The sequence below is a fragment of the Labeo rohita genome, chromosome 7 (genome assembly GCF_022985175.1).
Source record: "Labeo rohita strain BAU-BD-2019 chromosome 7, IGBB_LRoh.1.0, whole genome shotgun sequence".
NCBI classification, from domain to species: Eukaryota; Metazoa; Chordata; class Actinopteri; order Cypriniformes; family Cyprinidae; genus Labeo; species Labeo rohita.
In genome coordinates this window covers 45,914,085-45,936,830 of record NC_066875.1, presented here as the reverse complement: position 1 = coordinate 45,936,830, position 22,746 = coordinate 45,914,085, and the positions used below count along the sequence as shown (strand labels likewise).

Here is a 22,746-nt window from a genome sequence, read left to right as displayed (position 1 = left end):
TTTTTTGTAAACACACAGATTTAAATTTTAGCGATATGTATATACTATTAATGTATTTTTAATATTTTAAACTAGCTTTTATTTTATTATTTTTTATTTTAGCTTTTTTCTATTTTTTAAATTATTTTAGTTTAAATTTTGGTGATTTTTTCATGTGTTTGCGAATTCTTATTTATTAGTGCTGTGCAACGATTAATCGCATCCAAAATAAAAGTGTTTGTTTACATAATATATCTGTGTGTAGTGTATATTTATTTATTATGTATATATAAATACACACACAAGCATGGATATATTTAAGAAATATATGTTACTTTTAATACTAAACTTTTATTTTGGATGTGATTAATCGCGATTAATCATTGCATAGCACTTTTATTTAGTTTTTAATTTTTCCAGTTTTAATTAGTACTATAATTGTAGTACTTCAGTCTTAAATGTATTTTGAATCTTATTTTAAATCTGTTTCAATCTTAAATCTATAAATCAATTAGTTGCCAAAGCAAGAGCTATAAATTGTTTTTATATTTTTATGTTTTCATTTAATATTTACATATAATTTAGTTTCAGCTTTATTTAAAGTTATTTAAATAATGGTTATATTACCAAAAAGTGTTTTAATAGTTTTATTTTTACTTAAAAATTAGAGCACGGTACCATATACAGTATCTCAAAACACAACCTGACATCAAATCATCAAATGACATACTGATTTTAATTCTTTCAGTTATACATTTATCATAATAAAACTGGGTTATCTGAGCTCAATAACTTTTCTTACCATGTCACCAAAATCTGACGACTCAAAGTCTGAGAGCACAGTGTCCACATCAACCTGGAGAAACAGTCAAAACATAAACACCTGAGATCATGTTGTTTATTAATATTACACCCATATTGTACCAGTTTCATGAGGATGTTCACCAAAAAACAGCAGCATATGGATTTGAACAGCATGAAAGTGAGTAAATGCTGACAGAATTGGTTGAAATCTTACTTTAAACGAACGCATGAAACACTGTGAGGCATTTGATTACATTCAGAGCTCATGCATCATTTAGTAATCGCACCTTTATGTCTGCTGGTAAAGTGAGCCAGCGGACGGCCGGCAGCCCGTCTAAGAACAGACTCCCTGAGATGTCGGGGGTGGGCGGTCTGGAGCTGTCAATCAAACGCGACGGCTGGATGAGCTGCTGAAAGAAGAGGCAGAAGAAATGATCCAGACGAGGAGCGTTCTCCTCCTCACAGAAGCAGCTGAAGAGAGAGACAGAGTTTGTACAGTCACCATCTGCACACATAACACTCTTGAGAAATTACATATACACACGCATACCTGTCAAGAGATCCGTACATGACCTTAAGCGTTCGGACGACTCCTTCAATCACAGTCTGCAGATACAACAGAGGAACCCTGCGGGACAGACAGAAAATAAACTGAGAAACAAACACTTAAACAAAGTCTATAATTTACCCTAAAATGAAAATATTAATGCAAATAAAATGACAAAAACAATGCTAAAATCTACAAATAAAATAAGAGATGGAAAGGTGAGAACTAATACTTCAAATAAAATACAATATATTATTATTATTAACAATAATAATAATAATAATAATAATAATAATAATAATAATATTATTATTATTATTAACAACAACAATAATAGTAATAATAATAATAATATTTATTATTATTATTATTATTATAAAAGTTGTTTTATTATATATTATTATTATTATTATTGTTATTGTTATTATTATTATTATTATTATTATTATTATATTTAATCATTTAAAATGAACCCAAAGGCATAACATTTAAAATAGAAATATCTAAAAATATATTTCTGATGCTTTTATATTAATAAATATAATAATAAAAATAATATAAAAACAAATAATATGAATAACAAATAATATGATAATATGAAAACAAATAGAAAATTTGTTAATAAAATTATTTAGTAAATCAAATTATTAGTAGTAGTATTATTAAAGTTGTTTTGTTATTATTATTATTATTATTATCATTATTATTTAATCCCCATTTAAAATAAAACCAAAGGCATAAAATCAAAAAAAAAAAAAAAATCTAAAACTATATTTTTGATGTTTTTATATTAATAAATATAATAATAAAAATAATATGAAATAAAAAAAAACATGACAACAAATAAAAGAACAAAAGAATTGTGAATTAAAACAATACTTAAGCTAGAAATAAACTAAAGGGTGGAAAAACCTACAATGAAAATAAAAATGTGACAACATTAAAATTATTTACTAAATTTAATTATTATTATTATTATTATTATTATTAAAGTTGTTTTGTTATAAATTATTATTATTATTATTATTTAATCCCCATTTAAAATAAAACCAAAGGGATAAAAAAAAAAAACCAGAAATATCTAAAGCTATATTTCTGATGTTTTTATATTAATGAATAATATAAAAATAAAAAAAATAACATGAAAACAGATAAAATACAAAAATTGTGAATTAAAAACAATACTAAAGCTAGAAATAAAGGGTGGAAAAGAACTACAGTGAAACAAAAACTTTAACTTTAACTTTAAAAAAAAAATAATAATATATATATATATATATATATATATATATTTTTTTTTTTTTTTTTTTTTTGAAAAAGAAGAAGCAGGATATATTGTTTATATAACTAGGAACATGTAAAATGGCCGTCTTTCATAAGTTTGTCTTTTACGAAAAACACATGGACAGTTTTCTATATAGTATTTCGGATTACTTGAGAGACTCTAAATTACATGACAAGCAGTGGATTGTGGCACATCCTGAGAGACGTCATTCCTCTGTCATTCTTCATTGTGGAGCAACAAACATCTAAACTTATGAACAAGCTGAACATCTGGGATTACTGAGATTATTGATTATTATTGAGAAGTAGGATGACGTCAAAGATCATGTATCATCACATGAGCTGATTATAAAGATCAATACCAATTACAATCACTGGAGCTATTCTCTAGTTTACAGATACTGATTTGCAGATGGGATGATTATAGAGATTACTGTTTAGTTTTGGGAGCTGAGCTGATTATAATGACACTTATTATAGTTATTATCTAAATTACAGTGGCCCCTTGGCAGACGGGATGATTGCAGAAATGAGAAATACCTGTTGGCAGGTACAGCGATCACCAGCAGATTGGATCCTTCCTTCCAGTAGCCCACATGAACCAACTGCTGCTGGAGCCACAGAGATGAGCTACCGACACAAACACACACGATATACGGCATTAACTACTTTTTAACATTGATAATAAACACAAATGTCTCTTGAGCAGCAAATCGCCTTATTAGAATGATTTCTGAAGGATCATGTGACACTGAAGACTGGAGTAATGATGCTGAAAATTCAGCTTTGCATCACAGGAATAAATTACATTTTAGCAGATATTCATATAGAAAACAAGTTATTTAAATTGCAATAATATTTAACAGTTTTAAAGCATTTTTTTAACAAATAAATGCAGTCTTTGGTGAGCATAAGAGATAAATATTGATATAAAAAGCCCTCACCTGACTATCTGTCCTCCTGTGACATTCTCCAGCATGTCACAGAGCGTCAGGAAAATGCCTCTCACCGATTTCAGCTGAACTGCAGCTTCAGACGCCGGATATTGGTACAAAATCTCCTGCTGTAAAGAGGAAAGTCTGTTATGGCATATACGCATGATCATGCTGTCATATAAAAAAAATTATTTTATTTGAGATCATTTTGCTTAAATGGAGGATAAAATTGTCCCCCTAACATCACAAGATAATATTAATAAATATATTTGAAAATAAATATCTTAGATATCTTAGAGAATAAATATCTGTCAAAATAATTTAAAAAAAAACTAAAGTGTGAGCATTCACTCACCAGAAAATTAATTATTTTTAAAATGAAGTATTTTTCTAATTAAATTCTGATGATACGTTCATATTAATGCCATCCAAGCACATCCTACAGAATATATAAATAATATAACAACAAAATAAATATATAAATAAAAATAAAATTGTTTAAGAAGCTTGAATTGTTCATTCATAGGAGCATGTATTAAATAAATTAAATATTTGTATTAAAATATATTAATGCAATAATAAATATATAAATATATAAATAATTAAAAATAAAACAAAAACTTCTTGCAGAAGCATAGATTGTGGCTTTTGTAGATTATGAGCATGTACAAGGAAATTGGGTAATTCAAAAATAAAATAAAATAAAATAAAATAAAATAAAATAATAAATATTACATTTTTGAAGAAGCATGAATTGTGATTTCAAAACATTACAAACATGTATTAAATAAATCAGGTAAAATAAAATAAGATTGTTTAAGAAGCTTGGTAAAATAAAATAAAATAAAAAATAAAATAAAATAAAATAAAATAAAATAAAATAAAATAAAATAAAATAAAATAAAATAAAATAAAACATGAACTTTCTGAAGAAGCATCGACTGTTTATAAGACTATGAGCATGTACTAAGTAAACTCGGTAATTATAAAATAAAATAAAATAAAATAAAATAAAATAAAGGGTAGGAAGCTTGCATTGTGCATAAGATTAGGGGGTAAGTAAACTGTAAAATAATAATAATAATAATAATAATAATAATATTAAAAATAAAATTTTGTTCATAAGATTAGGAACATGCCTTAAGTAAATTGTAAAAAATAAAAAAAAATAAAAAATAAAATAAAATAAAATAAAATTGTTTAAGAAGCTTGAATTGTTCATAAGATTAGAAACGTGTTACGTAAATTGTGTAAAATAAAAAATATATAAAATAAAATAAAAATAAAAATAAAATAAAACAAAACGAACTTTTTAAAGAAGCATGGGTTGTTTGTAAGACTGTGAGCATGTACCAAGTAAACTGGGTATTAAAAAATAAAATAAAATAAAATAAAATAGTTTAAGAAGTTTGAATTGTTGATAAGATTAGAATTAATGTGTTAATTAATTTGTGTAAAATAAAATAAAAATAAAATAAAATAACAACATTAACTTTTTTTAAAAAAGCATGGAGTGTTCATAAGAGACTATTAGCATTTACATGGGTAAATAAATAAATAAAAAATAAAAAATAAAATAAAATCACTTTTTGGAAGAAGCATGAATTAAGTAATAAGGCCAGGAGTATGTATTAAGTAAACTGGGTAAATTAAAACGTAAAATAAAATATATATATATAAAAAAAAAAAAAGTTGTTTATATAACTGGGAATACGTAAATGGTCCAACTTTCATAAGTTGAGTTCCTTTTTTACGAAACACATCGACTTTGAACTACGAGTAGCTCACAGCTCATAACTTTGCCAAAACCCACATCTATTCCCATGAGGAGCCGCTATTGTTCTTATGTGCAAACCGCAGCAGCATGAGATGGTTGAGGTTTGTCTGCAGGAGAGAATGAAGGGGAGGGACGGTTCCTTTGTCGTTTTGATTAGTATGCAGAGCAGGAACGATTCAACCTGGCAATGCTTTCAGACCGCGAGCATATGAGTTTGTGTGACAAATGAAGTTCTCATATCCTCCTTCAAACCCTCACACACACACACACACACACACACACACACACACACGTATCTCTTATCTCCTCAGCATATTCCTTACACTCTAAACACTCAAGTCAGCGTTCAGAGGTGGTCAATGCTGTCATTTTGGCTTGACGGCAGCTCTGCGGCCTGCGGTTTGAGCACCGCAGCGCATAAAAACACACATTATAAACGCTCAAACTCACATTAGAGCTCGGCGCGGTATCAATCACGGCAGACAGAGAAAGGTTTTTAAGTGAGTCAGAGTGCAAATGCTTCCACTGAGAGCAATGCTGAGAGATTTAATGCCGTAAATCAACCGCTCTGAACTTTCAGCACCTGGACGATGCATTTACAAAAGCCGTTTCGATGTGTTCAAAACTCAGGGCTGACAGGAGCTGTTTGTAGGCCAAAAACACAATTGAAATCTTTGTAGAGGGTGTAAATCTGTGTAAGACTAGGTCAGAGTTTCTCATTCCTGCAGAGTTTAGTTTAATGTGATCCAACACACCTGGCTGCAATTTTCATGCAAACTCAAAGACTCTGATGAGTTGATTCGAGTGTGTTTAGTGTTATTAGTTGGATCTAAACTTCACAGGAACTGGCTCTGCGGGACCAGGAGTCATTAACCTTATCGTTAAATAAACTGACCTTACACTGAAATAAAGCTGAAATAAAATGTAAATGCTAACAACATTTTAATTTTCTTTTTAGTTTACGTTAGTACTAAAATGACTCAAAATAGATAAAACAACAAACTAAAACTTAATCTGAAATGAAAAAAATTAAATAAAAATAGTAATATTTAAATAGAACAAAAAGTAATACAAATGACAAAACAACATGACAAAATCGCTAAAACTTAAACTGAAATTAAGTTGAAAACTGAAAATATAAAAATAAAAGCCAAATCTAAATAATAATAAAAACTATAATAGTAAATAAATAACACTAACATATCACTTCACTGTACCAGGTGAATCTCTACTGTCAAAAACGGCATATTTGAGTAAAATAAATAAATTAATCAATTAAAAAAACAAATAAAATAAAATCCAAAGTAAAAAAAATTAAATAATATTTAGCATAATGAAAATTAAGCTAGTTCATACTGATTTTAATTTTAAAATCACATTGTAATTTACACTGTTTTACACTGTTTTACACCATGTACGCAATGTTTTAATTCTAAATAATATTTAGAATAAAAAAACAAAGCAAATTTATGCTGATTGTAATAACAAAAATAATTGTAAATTACAATATAACGTTTTATAATATTTATATAATTTAATATTTTATTATAAATAATTTCTAAATAAATAAATAAATATATAAGTATCCAAAGACAAAATAATAATAATAATAATAATAATATTAAGCATAAAGAAAATTAAGCTAGTTCATACTGATTTTAATTTTAAAATAACACTGTAATTTACACATAATTTCAAGAATATTACAAGAATAATGAAAATTTGGGGGAAATAAATTATAAATAATATTAAGCATAAAAAAACAAAGCTAATTTATACTTATTTTAATAACAAAAATAACTGCAATTTACAATATAATGTTTTATTATATTTTTATAAATTAACACTTTAATTTTTTTAATAATTTATAAATATTTATAAAAAAACAATTAAATAAAAAAACTCAGCTAGTGTATAGTGATTTTAATTTTAAAATCACATTGTAATTTACACATAATTTCAAAAATATTACAAGAATAATTAAAATTTGGGGGTCATAAATTATAAATATTATTTAGCATAAAAAAACAAAGTTAATTTATGCTGATTTTAATAACAAAAATAACTAACCTACAAAATAATGTTTTATAATATTTATATAATTTAATATTTTAACTGTATAAATAAATAAAGGCAACAATTTTTTGTTTATAATATTTAGAATAAAGAAAAATAAGCTAGTTCATACTGATTTTAATTTTAAAATCACATTTTAATTAACACTACACCTAATTTCAAGAATATTAGAAGAATAATGAATATTTGGGGGAAATAAATTATGAATAATATTCAGCATTAAAAAAAGAAAGTTAAAAAATTATTGTATTTTACAATATGTTTTATAATATTATTATAATTTTATATTATATAAATATATAAACTATAAATATTTAAATATTTATTTAAATAACTTATTTTACAAATAATTTCTGAAAATGATAAAGAACATTGTAATTTACAATAAATGTAATACTTTACAATATTTTAACATTCCTATATCTTTTTAATAATATAATATAAATTTATTTTAAATTTGCTATATATATATATATATATATATATTTATAATTTATTGGGAAATGTGTTTAACTGCCATTAAAATAACTGTACAATACAATACAAAAAAAAAAACACTAATGGCCGTTTAAAATACATCTTATTTACTATATGCAAATTACATTTTTGCATTACCAAAAATCGTGACTAATTCACATTTTGCTTCTCTTTATGAATTGAGCAGAAAGAAAAAAGAAAACTTTCCAAAGTCCTCCCGAGTGTTTTTTTTTCTCTCTGAGGGGAACGCGGCGTCTGCCTGTGAATTATTCAGGCAGACGCAGGCAAACGTCTCGCTCTCTTCTCCCGTTTCCTCACGTCACGCTGACGGCGCTATAAACGCGAGCCGAGCGTCAGTGGCACAGCAGAGCCATTCATGCTTATTCCTGGCAGCTCGCCACGGACCGATTTAACGGGGGAAACTCTTTTGGACGGTGAAATCATGTTAATGGATTAAGCATTGAAAAAAACCACACGCAGCTGCTTTAGTTTTGCCCAGTTCTTACAAGCTGAAAATGAGTTCTGTAATGCAATCAATGGGGAGAAGGTTTTGAAGAGACTGACCTCGTCCTGCGGCGAATCCGAGTCCAGTTTGAGCGAGAGGTACATGACTATGTGTGGGACGTGTGCGATGGACATCTGGAGCTCGACTGTGTCCTCGCCCCACAGCAGCCGCACCAGCTGACTGACTGCGGGAGCCGCTTTCGCTCTCGAGTCTGGACCCATCCCGACAGGACAGACCGTCTCCAGAGTTAACCTCACCTGAAAAACATGCACAAACAACCTGAAATAAATATCAACAACACAACCATATCAAGCTGCTTACACTAAGAAAAGTCTATAAAAATAGGGCTCAGAGTAATAATTATTAATATTATATCATATATTAATATGTATATTATATTATATTTAATAGCATATTATAATATTATAATTAATATTATATTATGTATTATTTAATAATATTTTACAGTATTAAATATCCATATAATATATAAAATGTTGTTTTCATTTGGGGTGTTTCAATCTAAAGATTTAACAACAGAAATTAGACCTAATACTTAATTTATTTCATTAAATAATAAACTAATTAAAACTCATTAATTATATATTTTACAAATTTTACAATATATTATTTTATAATATTTTTTTCTGTATTACATCATATATATATTATACAACACAAATACCTTTTACAGTAATTTACATACAGTATTTACAATATAATATTTTAGAAAATTTTTATTTTATAACAATATTTATATTTAATTTAGCAATTTATTATAATATTTACTGTACACACACACACAAAATACCTATTACAGTACTTTGCATGAACTTAAGAAATAAGAAAAATTAAGGTAGAATTATTTAGTCATTGTGATTTATAATATAATATTTTAGATTTTTTTTTTATTTTAGAACAATATTATTTAATTGAGCAATTTATTATTATGTTTACTGTACACACACACAAACACACAAACAAAATACCTATTTCAGTTATTTATATAAACTTAATAAATAAGAAAAATTAAGCTAAAATGATTTTTAATCTGTGATTTACAATATAATATTTTATAAAAGATTTTATAACAATATTAACATTTAACTGAGCAATTTATTATCATTTTTACTGTACAAACACACACAAACAAAGTACCTATTTCAGTTATTTACATAAACAAATAAGAAAAAATAAGCTAAAATTATTTTTTTACTCATAGTGATTTACAATATAATATTTTAGAATATTTTTATTTTATAACAATATTAATATTTAATTGAGCAATGTATTATTACTTTTACTGTATTACATAAATGATTATTAAAATTTATATTATATAATATATATATAAAATTTATAGATAATTTCCTGACAGAACATTTCCAGCATGATCAAATATATAAACAAAACGTCTGTTTTTCTACAATTTCTTTTCTCACATTGTGAGAAACTGTTAATTTCAGTATGAACAGTGGAGAGATGACCAGAAAAGATGGTTCATTGAAATCCCCAAATTCACTTTATCATCACATCATTTTACACATTCGCCAACAACATATTTTTCCCTCTGCACCGAGGTCAAGCAAAATTACACTTAAAATTAGGGTGCACGGCGCAGCTGTATAATAATGGTTGTTAATGCCAGGGTTGTTTTACTTGGCAAAGATAAATATAAATTTTATTTTTTGTCCAACAGCCTGACATTAACCTTAACTGATGTAAATAACCTCAGAAAGGCTAAATGATGACGCTCTAAAGAGATGCGGTTGTGTAAAAAGAGACTCTCACTGTGCTCTACCACAGGTTGTTTCAGAAACATAAACCGTTGCGCAGTAATAGCGTGCCAATCCTCCAGGTCTGAACTATTTCTATCTGATTTTCCACATGCAAAGTTATTTTGATGGCATAAAAGCAAGAGAACTTGTTTTGAACCTAAATACCTCATCCAAATGAATCACTGACCGTAAAACCCAAACTTTTAAACAGCAGTGTAGTTTTAAAGAAATTACTACTTCTATTCAGAAAGGATGCATTAATCCAATCAAAAGTGACAGTAAAGACGTTTATAACGTTAGAAAATATTTCTATTTCAAATAAACAGTTTTCAGCAGCAAATCAGCATATTAGAATGATTTCTGAAGGATCGTGTGGCACTGAAGACTGGAGTAATGATGCTGAAAATTCAGCTTTGCATCACAGGAATAAATTACGTTTTAACATGTATTAACATAGAAAAGGGTTATTTGAAATTTGAATAATATTTCACAATTTTACTGCTTTTACTGCACTCTTTAATCAAATAAATGCAGCCTTGGTGAGCAGAAGACCCGAAATTGCATATGACTTAAACATGTAGCTCCAAAGTCAGCCACATATTGCTGCTAAAAACAAATCTTAACTTTCTAAAATTGTACAGATCATAAAAAGCATACACTCAGACATCAAGGAGAGCAGCAGCTCACAGAAAGCGGCGCGTTCACTCCCACGCGGCTGTTTAACATGCAGAGCCGAGCTCACGAGTGTCTGCTGACCGCAAACAGCTGGCCTGCAGCGCTGAGCTCGAGGACGGCGAGCGGGAAAACCGCAGCAGCCTGTTATTAGAGCGTGTGGAGGACTGCAACTTCCACAGCGACCTCACATTCACATCACAAATTTCATTTGTAAGTCGCTTTGGATAAAAGTGTCTGCTAAATGAATAAATGTAAATGTAGGTATGATGTCATCACACATTAGGGCCAAATCTAGGAGGTTAAGCTTGACTGGGCAACACTTTGAAGAGCTTTTATTACATTGGCCTTTCTACAGAACTGGTGCAAAGTCAGAGTTGGGAAAAATGTCTTTTTCCACAAATGTTGTATGTATGCAAATTGTATAATATCCAAGGTACACATTTCTAGTAATTGTGCAGTTAATTCTCATATTGTATTTTCAGAAAGGTCTGGAATATTTGTGACCCTGGACCACAAAACCAGTCATAAGGGTCAATTTTATGAAATAAAAGAGATTTATACACTGCCTGAAAGCTGAATAAAATTGATGTATGGTTTGTTAGGATAGGGCCATATTTAGCCGAGATACAACTATTTGAAAATCTGGAATCTGAGGGTGCACAAAAATCTAAATATTGAGAAAATCACCTTTAAAGTTGTCCAGATGAAGTTCCTAGCAATGCATATTACTAATCAAAAATTACGGTTTGATATATTTACAATAGGAAATTTACAAAATAACTTCACAGAACACGATTCTTACGAAATATCCTAATGATTTTTGGCATAAAAGAAAAGTCGATCATTTTGATCCATACAATGTATTTTTGGCTATTGCTACAATTATTCCCGTGCTACTTAAGACTGGTTTTGTGGTCCAGGGTCACAGTTGTCCTCTCCTCAAATTCGTCATTACCAAAACATAGTAATAATTATTTAATAAGAATGGTTATACTGGCCTGCTAAGATTTTGCTTACATCTACATTGTAAATATATATTTTTTGCTATTTTATTAACATTTTTCAGAGGTAAATCAATAACAATTACAATTTTAACAATATTCCAAGTGTTATTTATGAGATTTGTTGTATTCTGAATTCTTTGTAAAAGGCAAAAAGTTGTTCATACTGACTTCAAAGTTAAGGATTCATTAGTTTGAATATACATTGGATCAAAAACTATCATAACATCTTAGTTGATAATTCAGTATACTTTATTTTTGATGAAACATCCCATGTTTCGGCAGTGACAGTAATGATTTGGTAGCAACCACATCACATTACAAAATTTTAACCCGTATACTGAAACATACTAAAATACAAAAAATTGCATAACTGTACTAAAATTTTGTTTATTTCCCCGATATAAAGAAGTTTGTGTTCCATTTTGTCACTACTGATGACATTTCGGTTGTGACTGTTTCTGTAGTGACAATTTTATGGGATTACACCCAAAAATGTGACGTTTCGGTAATCTGTTTTATATTTTATGTTTTTCCAAATTCCGTTTTATTTTTTTCCAAATTCCATTTTTTTACGAATTCCATTTTTTTGACAGTAAAGTTAAAGTGTGCAGAAAAAAAACAGTAAAATTGTGAAATATTATTACAATTTAAAATAACTATTTTCTATGTGAATATATATTAAAATGTAATTTATTCAAGGGATCAAAGTAGAATTTTCAGCATAATTTCTCCTTCAGAAATCATTCTAATATGCTGATTTCTAAACACTGTTGAAACTAAAACATTTACATCAGGCTTGTTTAATAAATAGAAAGTTCAAAAGAACAGAATTTATTTAAACAGTAATAAATAAAATTTATAGATAATTTCTATATATAATTATTTCTATATATATTTATTTAGATAATTTTTCTAAATAAATAGATAAATCTGACCCTGCATTGGTGTCAGTGTCCAAAGAAAGGCCGCTGCCAGTGGACATGATGGTTTTGTTCCTGTGGTTTAGTAACTCTTACGTTCGTTCTTGACATTGAAAGTCACGCAACTCTTACCTTATAATTTCATAAATCACCAGGCGAAGCGAAGTTCGTTTTAAAATCTTGGCAAGCCTTTTGAAACCTCACGAGAGCACAGTTCCTCTACCCTAATATCATAATAGCCCCGTCTGTCCTTTTTTGTCCTACGGTGTAATTTGCTATGGGTTCTCGTCCTTTAATCACTTTCTCCCTCTGTCCTCTCCGCAGGATAATGGCTCTTTTCCTGTGGCCTACACAAACAAGCGTTACCGTAACCGCCGTCGCTGCCGGGGCGACGCGACTCTGTAATTTCAACATTCCGTCCTCTTTCAGGCGACTGAGTGAACAGAACCAGCTTGAGAAGTGATCAGATTCTGAGCATTCTCAGAAAGAAGAGACGTCTAGCTATGGTCAAAGAAAACACGGCTGTAGAGCGTCAGCATTTGACTGAACTCAGCATCTTCTGTGAGTGATGCTTGCTTGTGAGAAACGCACTTTTAAAATGGTTCTTTATTGGGATTTATGATTCCAGGAAGAACCTTTAACAAACTTTCCACTGCACAGAAGGTTCTTAATAGTGAAATGGTGTTCCTGTAGTGCTGTGCAATGATTAATCGCGATTAATCGCATCCAAAATAAAAGTTTTTGTGAACATAATATATGTGTGTACTGTGTATATTTATGATGTACATATAAATACACACACATATATTATGTAAACAAAAACTTATTTTGGATGCGATTAATCGTTGCCCAGCACTATTCTTCACATTATTTAAATGCTCTTCACACACACAAAAACGCTTCTTTTAATATTTCTTTGAGGAAACAAAGATGGTTCTTCTATGGTATCGCTAAGAAAACCCCACTTCAGAACATTTATTTTTAGGAGTGTACTGCAAAAATTGGTCTTTTTGGACTTTTTGTTTAAAAATAGCTTTAAAAAAAGAATAAAACTGCCTAAAAACACTATATAAGATTTTTTCAGAACATCTTTAACACATTGAAGATGTTGCATTTCTGCAAGTTAAAAAGAAGTTTCCTTTGCTCACCAAGGCTGCATTTATTTGAGAAAAAAAACAGTAATATTTTGAAATATTACTACAATTTAAAATAACCTATATTGTTTGTGAACATATTGTAAGTTAACCATGTTATTAACATGGTAATCATGTTACAAACATGCTAACAAAGTGCTAGTAACTTGCTAATCATGCTAAAAACATGCTAGCAACATGTTAGCAACTTGCTTATCATGCTAGCAACAAGCCAGTAACTTGCTAATCATGCTAGAAACATGCTAGCAACATGCTATTAACATGTTAATTATGTTAGAAACATGCTAACAAAGTGCTAGTAACTTCCTAATAATGCTAGAACACATGGCAACAGCTTGCTAATCATGCCAGCAACATGCCAGTAACTTGCTAATCATGCTAGAAACATGCTAATCATGCTATCAACACGCTAGTAACATGCTAGTCATGTTATAAACATGTTAGCAATACGCTAATCATGCTAAAAACATGTTAACAACATGCCAGTGACTTGTTAATCATGCCAGAAACATTCTAGCAACATGCTAATTATGCTTACAGCATGCTAATAACATGCGACTTATTTTATAAACATGTTAGTAACATGCTAATCATTCTAGAAACATGCTAGTAACATGTAAGTCATGTTATAAACATGCTAACTACATGTTAATCATGCTAGCAACATGTTAGTAACTTGCTAATTAAAAGAAACAAGAAACATTTCTGATTATTATTCTGATTGTTTATTAGTTAAAGTCTCCATGATGTCTAGGGCTCATGTCTCTCCATTAACGTAAGGAAAAACATCTTAAAATCAGTTGCTTATAGAAACATAACACATCTCTCATTCATGACCATAGCATGAATGGTGCGGGACAAGTTGTGTGCCAAATTTTAATAGCTTGGGTTCAGATCACTAATGCTTTAAACATGCAATTCTACATAAAAAAAAAGTTCTACACGACAGCTTAAATGCTTTTATTTTCAATCACCCGTTGAGCTGAGTTTAAAGCTAATTTCCAAAGTGCCTTCAAACTTCACACAGCTTCTGGGTTTGGGGTTTAGATGAAATGTTTTGGGTTGAAATCAATCAACATTTGGCCATGAATGGAAATGTACGACTTTACCAACATTTTGCAATATACAACAACAACCTCACCAACCCAAAGCGCTCAGCTGCAGCTTACGACATCAGGAAACTATCACGGCATAATGCACACTGACAGTCCATTTGTCTTGTTTATGACAAGATTACCGCCAATATTTCAGCAAGCACGTTTTACCAAATTAGGCTTAACTCTTAACAATTCGTACAGTCATTTGTTAATGTAAAAAATATTGCTAGTCTGGAAGGTTTTCGGGAAAAGAATAAAATCAGTCAGGCCAAGCGTTTACTCGCAAGCCCGAGAGGCACAAACCAGAAACCAAAACCACTTTTAGAAAGTGCTCATCTGAAAAGATTATGTCTTGTTAAAAAAAACACTAACTCTCATTTCAAGCCAATTAAGTCAAATTAATCCCTTAAAAACAGACCTCAGTTCCCAAAACGTAGAGCTGACCTGATGTGCCCTCAGAGTTTGTGAGTTTATGGGAGGTCTGCGGGCAGGAAAACTGAGTGTTCGTCTTACAAGCGGTGAAAAGCATCTGAGATTTTTCTCAGCTTTCATCCTTATATGTACCTCAGGGTTGAACTGTTTGAACTGCTGCAGACGACTACAGAGCAAAATAATCATTTTGAGCCGTACATTGTTCACTGTTCGAACTTCAAAAAGAACTTTGGCTCTGTTTCAATGTTTCAAGCATTTAGACTTAGAAAGATGCTCATTTGTAGGTTAAAGACACAAAAACACAGAAACCTACCTGTGTGGGGCCCGGGATACAGGACAAAACTCTCTCAATGTTTTCTGTAGTAACGTCCACATCGTCCACAGCAACCAGGGCATCACCTAGAGCAAACATGAAAAACGAACATCTGCAACTTGTCGCGTGTTTCTCCAGAGTGCAAACAGCTTAGGAAAATTGTATGTCTATCACAAGATAAAGACAAATGAACATCAAACAGCACCTCCACCTGCCTTTGGTAGATCTGCACACTCTTCCCTTTGCGGCATGCAAAGATTTCCTTCAGTTATTTCAGATAAACGGCCTAATTGCTTTAGTATGGACGGGCGTTTGAGAAACAATCGTAAAAAGCTGCTGGGGAAAGAGTTTTCGGGGTGGTGTAACCCATTTGGAATTTCTTTGGTCTGTCTCGGGTAGAAAAAGACTGCGGGTTCCCCTTGAATGTCGTTTTAGGACATCAACAGAAAAACATTCACTGTAAATATACAGCACAATTGAAAAAACAGCTTCCAATCGTATGATTTCATTACCAAATGTGCTGGGAACATAAAACTAGAGTGTTTAACAGGCAGTTAGTATGAGAGAGAATGTGAGTAAAAGCAACCACAACACTAAGCTCCAACTTGACTTAACAGTTTAATTATGTTAATCAGAAGAAAATGTGGCACTTGTCTGTGAAAAACTCACCAGGTGTTTTGAATGTAACTTCATATTTTTTAACAAGCTCTTTCTTTCTTTCTTTAGTTGAAAAGAAATCAAGGTTTTTGAGGAAAACATTCTAGGTTTTTTCTCTATATAGTGGACTTCAATGGGAGCCAAAGCGTTAAAGGTCGAAATTGCAGTTTCAATGCAGCTTCAAGGGCTCTACACGATCCTAATTGAGACTCGTCTTGCACTAGCTCGACTTCATGCATTACAAAGTCACGCTGGAAAAGTCACGTGTGACGTAGGCAGAAGTACCGGCCCAGTGTTTACAAAGCGAACATGCAAAAAAGTCAAATGCCCTTTAAAAAAAAGGTAAAACAACAATGTTGAGAAAATACGTTTTTCGCCATAACCTACTTTTTTGAAATACACAGAATATATAATGTGTGAAGTTGAGAATGAGCATTTGTGGTTAAACAGTATAAACATTTTTAGTTTAATTTTTTTTTTTTTTTAGAAAATGACCAATCGTTTCACTACATAAGACCCTTATTCCTCGGCTGGGATCGTGTAGAGCCCATTGAAGCTGCATTGAAACTGCAATTTCGACCTTCAACACGTTGGCCCCCATTTAAATCCATGGGGAAAAACCTGGGAATCTTGGAACATTTTTCTTAAAAACCTTAATTTTTTTTTGACTGAAGACAGAAAGACATGAACATTTTGGATGACATGGGGGTGAGTAAACTATCAGGAAATTTTTATTCTGGAAGTGAACTAATCCTTTAATGAACTGGTCTGAGCAACACCCATTTGTACAAACTGGTGTGTATCTGCTAAACGCAATGCCCTAGCGCAATGGAACTTGAAACATGCAGACAACAGGACATTCTGACGACACACACCAAATTTCGTCCAATTCCACCCATAGGGGGTGCTAAAATTGAAAAACTAGTGGTGGGCGCATTTAAAAACAGTGCTTTATAAAGCTTTGAAACCTTTGCAACTAATTTATTTTGCAGTGCATATCAAAATTTGAATATGATACGATTTTAAGCAAAAAAAAAAAAGCTTTGTTATGTCATAACCTTTGTGAAAAGTTTCAAAATTTCAATGGTTCGACACTAGAGGCAATTACAGTACACCCATGTACTGTAACCATGTGTCCAACCATGTGTCTATGGTTTTTACCTAACCTTGGATCAGTTTAATAAATTTGTGGATAATGACACATTTTTATAATAAAGCAAGCGTAGTAGTTAACAGCTGTGAAGTTTTTGTTGCATTTACACAGCTCTGACCAACATAAGTAACTCAATATATGAGCACTTTAAAACAATAAATAATTTTGCAAAGTAATTGATTCAGAGAGATTTGGAACTATCATGTACTTTTCTAAGCTGTTTCATCAAGCCTAACTTAAGTATCCTTATTATCAGTAGAGATTTCAGACTGTTAACTTTGCAGTACAAACACATATTGTCTGTTGTATAATCTACAGTCCAACCAAAAATGATTCAGACACCAAATACATATACTTTTATATTTTACTAGTGGGTGCAGGACACTATAGTTCATGTGTAATATGTCACAAACAAACTGTGACATATTATACCCAAAATATCTTCATACATTGGACTACCATAATTATTTAATTACTCAAAAATAATAATTCAATTATTAAGTGTGTTTTTCTTTAATTGCTAATGTGACCTTTTTACACCACAGACTGAACAAAATTAGGCATTGCTTGGTAATTGGTCAACAAAGTATTGATAGTTGTGTAAATATTGTCATACTAACAGTTCGAATTTTTGGTTGTTTGTAATCCATTACATACCTTTCTATCAAAGTCATCTGACATTATTAAGATGAATTTGTTCTGACACAGTTTAACTGAGTTCTTGTCATATTTTATACCATTTTCTAAACTATAACAAATAAACTGTGATAATGTGAAAAATGTTGAAGGTGTCTGAATAAATTTTGGTTTGACTGGATTTGTCTACATGAGTTATTTATGCTCAGACCCCAATAATCACTACTTGTGGCTATACTTTAAATGTAATGACATTTTACAATTTTTCCTGTATTTATGATCAAATAAAAGCAGCCTTGGTGAGCAGAAGAGACTCTTGAACAACAGCATAAGCCTTTAACTAAAAATACTAGTGAAATTCTTTAACCGATCCACTCCTTGTCTAGCTGCGCTTACCGATAAGGATTTCCGCACACTTGCTAGCAGGACTGTGTGGGACCAGGCCATGGATGATGAGTTTTCCCGCTCTTTTCCCTGCATTTCCACCTGGACGGTGCACGACACCCAGCAAGGCCTCTAACAGACCGCCTCTCTCAGGAGACGGAGGCAAGGCACTACCGAGACGTTTGGGGTTCAGATACACACACACGTCCTTCAGACGCTGCTGCTGGACCACGACTCCAGGCCGCTGGCCCGCTTGATTCTTCAAGATAGAAGTGGGACGTTGGGAAGACGCTGCGTCTTTTCCATCAGCATTTTTTCTTTGAGACGGTCGCCGCTTTCGCCTCAGAATCTTGGTGAACTTCTTGAGTTTTGCTTCAGATTTGCTGCCAGAGGCCGCTTGCTTTTTGCCATTGTCTGTGAGAATTTCCGCCTCTTTTTCACTGAAGCGGACGTGATTTGTGGCAGCGGAATGATTGGCAGAGACTTGGGCCAGCAGAGCTTCTTCCTCTCCCTCACTCAGCTCCAGATAGAAGAGTTCACCATTCTTCTGGACGTCATCCAGCCATTCCGGCTCCAGGTCACTGTGCCATAAAACAATGAGTAAATTAGAGCATGGAATTTTGCTAAAATCTACTCTTTCACACTGTGGATTAATAAGAACTAATTAAACTAATGCAATCAACTCCATAAATCGACTATAGAGATTGGCTATAGGTTTTACTGTAGCATTATTTTTATATTATCACACACTATATTTACACAATGTTTTTTTTTTTTTTTTTTGAAGTTGTAAATAAAACAAAGATTACTGGTGTACATTTTGCAAGAAAATACCAAAAATTCAAAATGTTATGTATAATTCAATGTGTTTTTTGTGTGTGTGTGTGTGTGTATATATATATATATATATATATATATATACACACATATACATATATATATATTTTAGTGTAGAGTTTAATATTTTGAATTTATGTAATATGTTCAGTTTTTATTTAAATTTGAATTTTAAAGTTTTGTTATGTGCTTCAAAATTTCATGTATAACTCAATGTGTTTCTTTGTTGGAGACTGAAAATTGTTTAATTTTTTGTATTAATATTTTTGATTGAATATTTTCAGTTTCCATTTAAATTTAAATGTTTTTTAGTTTTGTTATGTGCTTTAGTCATTTTTATTAGTTTTTTAATATTTCTATTTAGTTCCATTTATTTTTATTTCAATTTTATTAATTGTAGTACTTCATGTTAAGCTTATTTTATTTCTGTTAGCCAAGGCAACATTTTGTTTTCTTTGAAGTTTCTCATCTAATATTTGTATTTTATGTTATTAATTGAGCCTTATTTCAATTAATGAACATGTTTTTTATTAATATTATATTATAATATTATTATTTAGTTTTTGTTAACAATAACATCATAGGACATTAACTTTTCAGCATCACAATTCTAGGGTCAAATTTAGCTAAAAAGCATATGTTAGATGAGTTAAGGGGTTGTCATTTACTTTAAACATTTTACAGATGTACACATACACATACAAATATATGTGAGCCTGGATCACAAAACCAGTCGTAAGGGTCATTTTTCCAAAATTGAGATTTATACATGATATGAAAGCTGAATAAATAAGCTTTTCATTGAGGTATAGTTTGTTAGGATAGACCAATATTTGGCCGAGATACAACTATTTAAAAATCAGGAATCTGAGGGTGCAAAAAAATCAAAATATTGAGAAAATCACCTTTAAAGTTCTTCAAATAATGTTCTTAACAATGACTATTACTAATCAAAAATTAAGTTTTCATACATTTACAGTAAGAATTTTACAAAATATCTTAATGGAACATGATCTTTACTTAATTTCCTAATGAGTTTTGCCATAAAAGAAAAATCAATAATTTTGACCCATACAATGTATTTTTGGCTATTGCTACAAATATACCCCAGCGACTTAAGACTGGTTTTGTGGTCCAGGGTCACATATTTAAAATGATTAGTCCATGTATTTGGAGAACATTTTGAAATTTAAAGTAGTTTAAGATAAAGTACAGCAAATGATCAACTACTCACAAACACAGTGTTCTGGACAAGAAGACATTTGTCGTTTCTATGTGTATGAAAATATCGCAGTCTCTCAGCACCAACAAGGAAGCAATAGAGTGTCTTGAAACACAAACTAAACGCTACATAAGCAATGAGTCAGAATGCTGCGGGGAAAGCCACACATCCTAAAGCTTTGAAACCAAACCCTCTCCTTCATTCCACAAAAACTCAAGTCAATATTCAGCCAGACATTATGTTTTCTTCTCCATTTCTAAATTAAGCCACACTACTCCGGTGGTTAGCTCTTGGCAACCACGTTCATAAATTCACTAAAGATGGGGAATAGCATATAATTATTTATGATGGCTGACTTTCCAAATTGGAAACAGAAAATCCCCTTAAAAATGGGAGAGGGCAGAGAATGGACAGAGAAGTCTATTTCCCCTTTTCATGAGCCTCTCCTTCTAAATGTGGGTCAGAAGAGACCACTCAGCTGAAATTAACCAAGCCAGCTATAATACATCACCTCTGTATTAATAAAACAAATCTATGTTTACAAACATACAAGCATACATGTATAAGAACGCAGCCAAACTGACAACGATGTAAATAACAAAACGAAAGTTTTATATTGAAGCATACATCAAGAAGATATCTAATTAGCAATCCAATTATTACTAATGACAGTGTTTTTGATTTTGTTGATGTTTCTTACTCGGAGTAATCTGAGTCTGAGTAACTGTAACTTGATGCATCAGAATCAGTTTCGCTCCCTCCTTCGTCCTCCTTAGTTTCGCGTTTGTCGGACTCAAAATCCGTCTCGCTTCCATCTTTTAAGTGTCTAGAAGCCATCAGCGCATTTTTTCTACACGGTAAACTTTGCTCGCTTGTATTTACATCTATTTCAAGAGACGCATTCTTATTTTGAACGGCAACATTGTATTGCCATGTTATCCGCATACGGGTCTCGTCCACAGTCCACGTGACGCATTTCTCAAATAGCGATTGGTAAAGTCGAGTCGTTTCTATAGCAACACGGAAGCTTTTGTTGAACAGCGTGGAAAGTTGTTACGTTACGCATTAAGAGAAACGACAGCAAGAGAATCGCCTCGTCAACTTAAGAATTGTTTGATAGTGTATTAATTAGTATATTTAATAAATAAATAAATAAATATAATAAGAATTGAATAGTAAACATTATTAGAGTTTCGCTGTAAGACGTTTATAATGACATCTAACGCGTGTAAATACATTAGCGATTAGTGTCATATTGATAGAAAATTAGATTTAAAACCGTAATTGCTTATTTTAAAAACATTTAATATGTTTGGACTGGGGTGGCCCTCAAAAACCGCACGAGGTCTTTAAATCCCCTCCGGCATGCGAGAAAAAGCTGCTCGGCCTTCAACAATTCAACTTTGTCGCTGAGAAAAGCAACAAACAAACAAACAACACTTAATATATTATCAACTACTCCTACTAACCTGTAAAGAAGCACGCTCCGTATAGAATCAAAATCCTCCAAGTTATTAGAGAAAGACTGAAAAGATCTTCCATCCGAGCAATTATTAAACATTATTTATGCTTCATACTTAAAACAAACTGTTTCGTCGTTATTAGTAAATTAGCACATTGTCCATCCGACTATTAAATTCCTCAGTGTTTTGAATATATTAGCGACTCAATGCAGAAATGTCATGGATTTGGTAGGTTTTCTCTTTGAAAGACAGCTGTTATTATCCAAAGTGTTTCGGAGCTCCGTTTATGGCGCGACCAGACGACGGCGAATCTAGTTTCTTTGTGAAGAAGTATGCGGTCTTGAGTATTTCTCCAGACTGCGACAGACAGAGACTGACTGACTGACTGGGTCGATGCTCGTCAAAGGCTCATTCTCATGGCAAATGGAGCATGTGCTTGTGTGTTTGAGAGAGAGAGAGAGAGAGAGAGAGAGAGAGAGAGAGAGAGATGATGCATCTAATATAAAGCCTAAGCTGCACAAAATAAACGTATCGTTTACCTGTTTAAACGTTTAAGCTGCGTAAAAAGTCTGCTGCAATTCATAAAGACTTCATATAATATCCATCACATATCCTCAGTCTGTCTGGCATGAAATGT

The 22,746-nt window shown here is 31.2% G+C and overlaps 1 protein-coding gene across 4 annotated transcripts in view; it reads right to left on the bottom strand.

Moving 5' to 3' along the window:
• Positions 1-22,503, bottom strand: part of intu (inturned planar cell polarity protein) — a 33,188-nt gene extending 10,685 nt beyond the window's left edge. For 2 of the 4 annotated variants that reach the window (XM_051113908.1, XM_051113911.1), the window contains exons 1-9: positions 21,347-21,582; positions 18,600-19,168; positions 15,758-15,843; positions 8,444-8,641; positions 3,559-3,677; positions 3,155-3,244; positions 1,334-1,411; positions 1,071-1,254; positions 782-835 (exon numbers count right to left, since the gene is read on the bottom strand). In XM_051113908.1, the coding sequence (XP_050969865.1) occupies positions 782-835; positions 1,071-1,254; positions 1,334-1,411; positions 3,155-3,244; positions 3,559-3,677; positions 8,444-8,641; positions 15,758-15,843; positions 18,600-19,168; positions 21,347-21,483 (1,515 nt within the window). In that variant the 5' untranslated portion in view covers positions 21,484-21,582. Of the gene's footprint in view, positions 1-781; positions 836-1,070; positions 1,255-1,333; positions 1,412-3,154; positions 3,245-3,558; positions 3,678-8,443; positions 8,642-15,757; positions 15,844-18,599; positions 19,169-21,346; positions 21,583-22,115 lie in introns of those variants that run through there. The other 2 variants (XM_051113910.1, XM_051113909.1) reach the window with 2 other exon arrangements.
• Between the last annotated feature and the right edge of the window lie 243 nt (positions 22,504-22,746).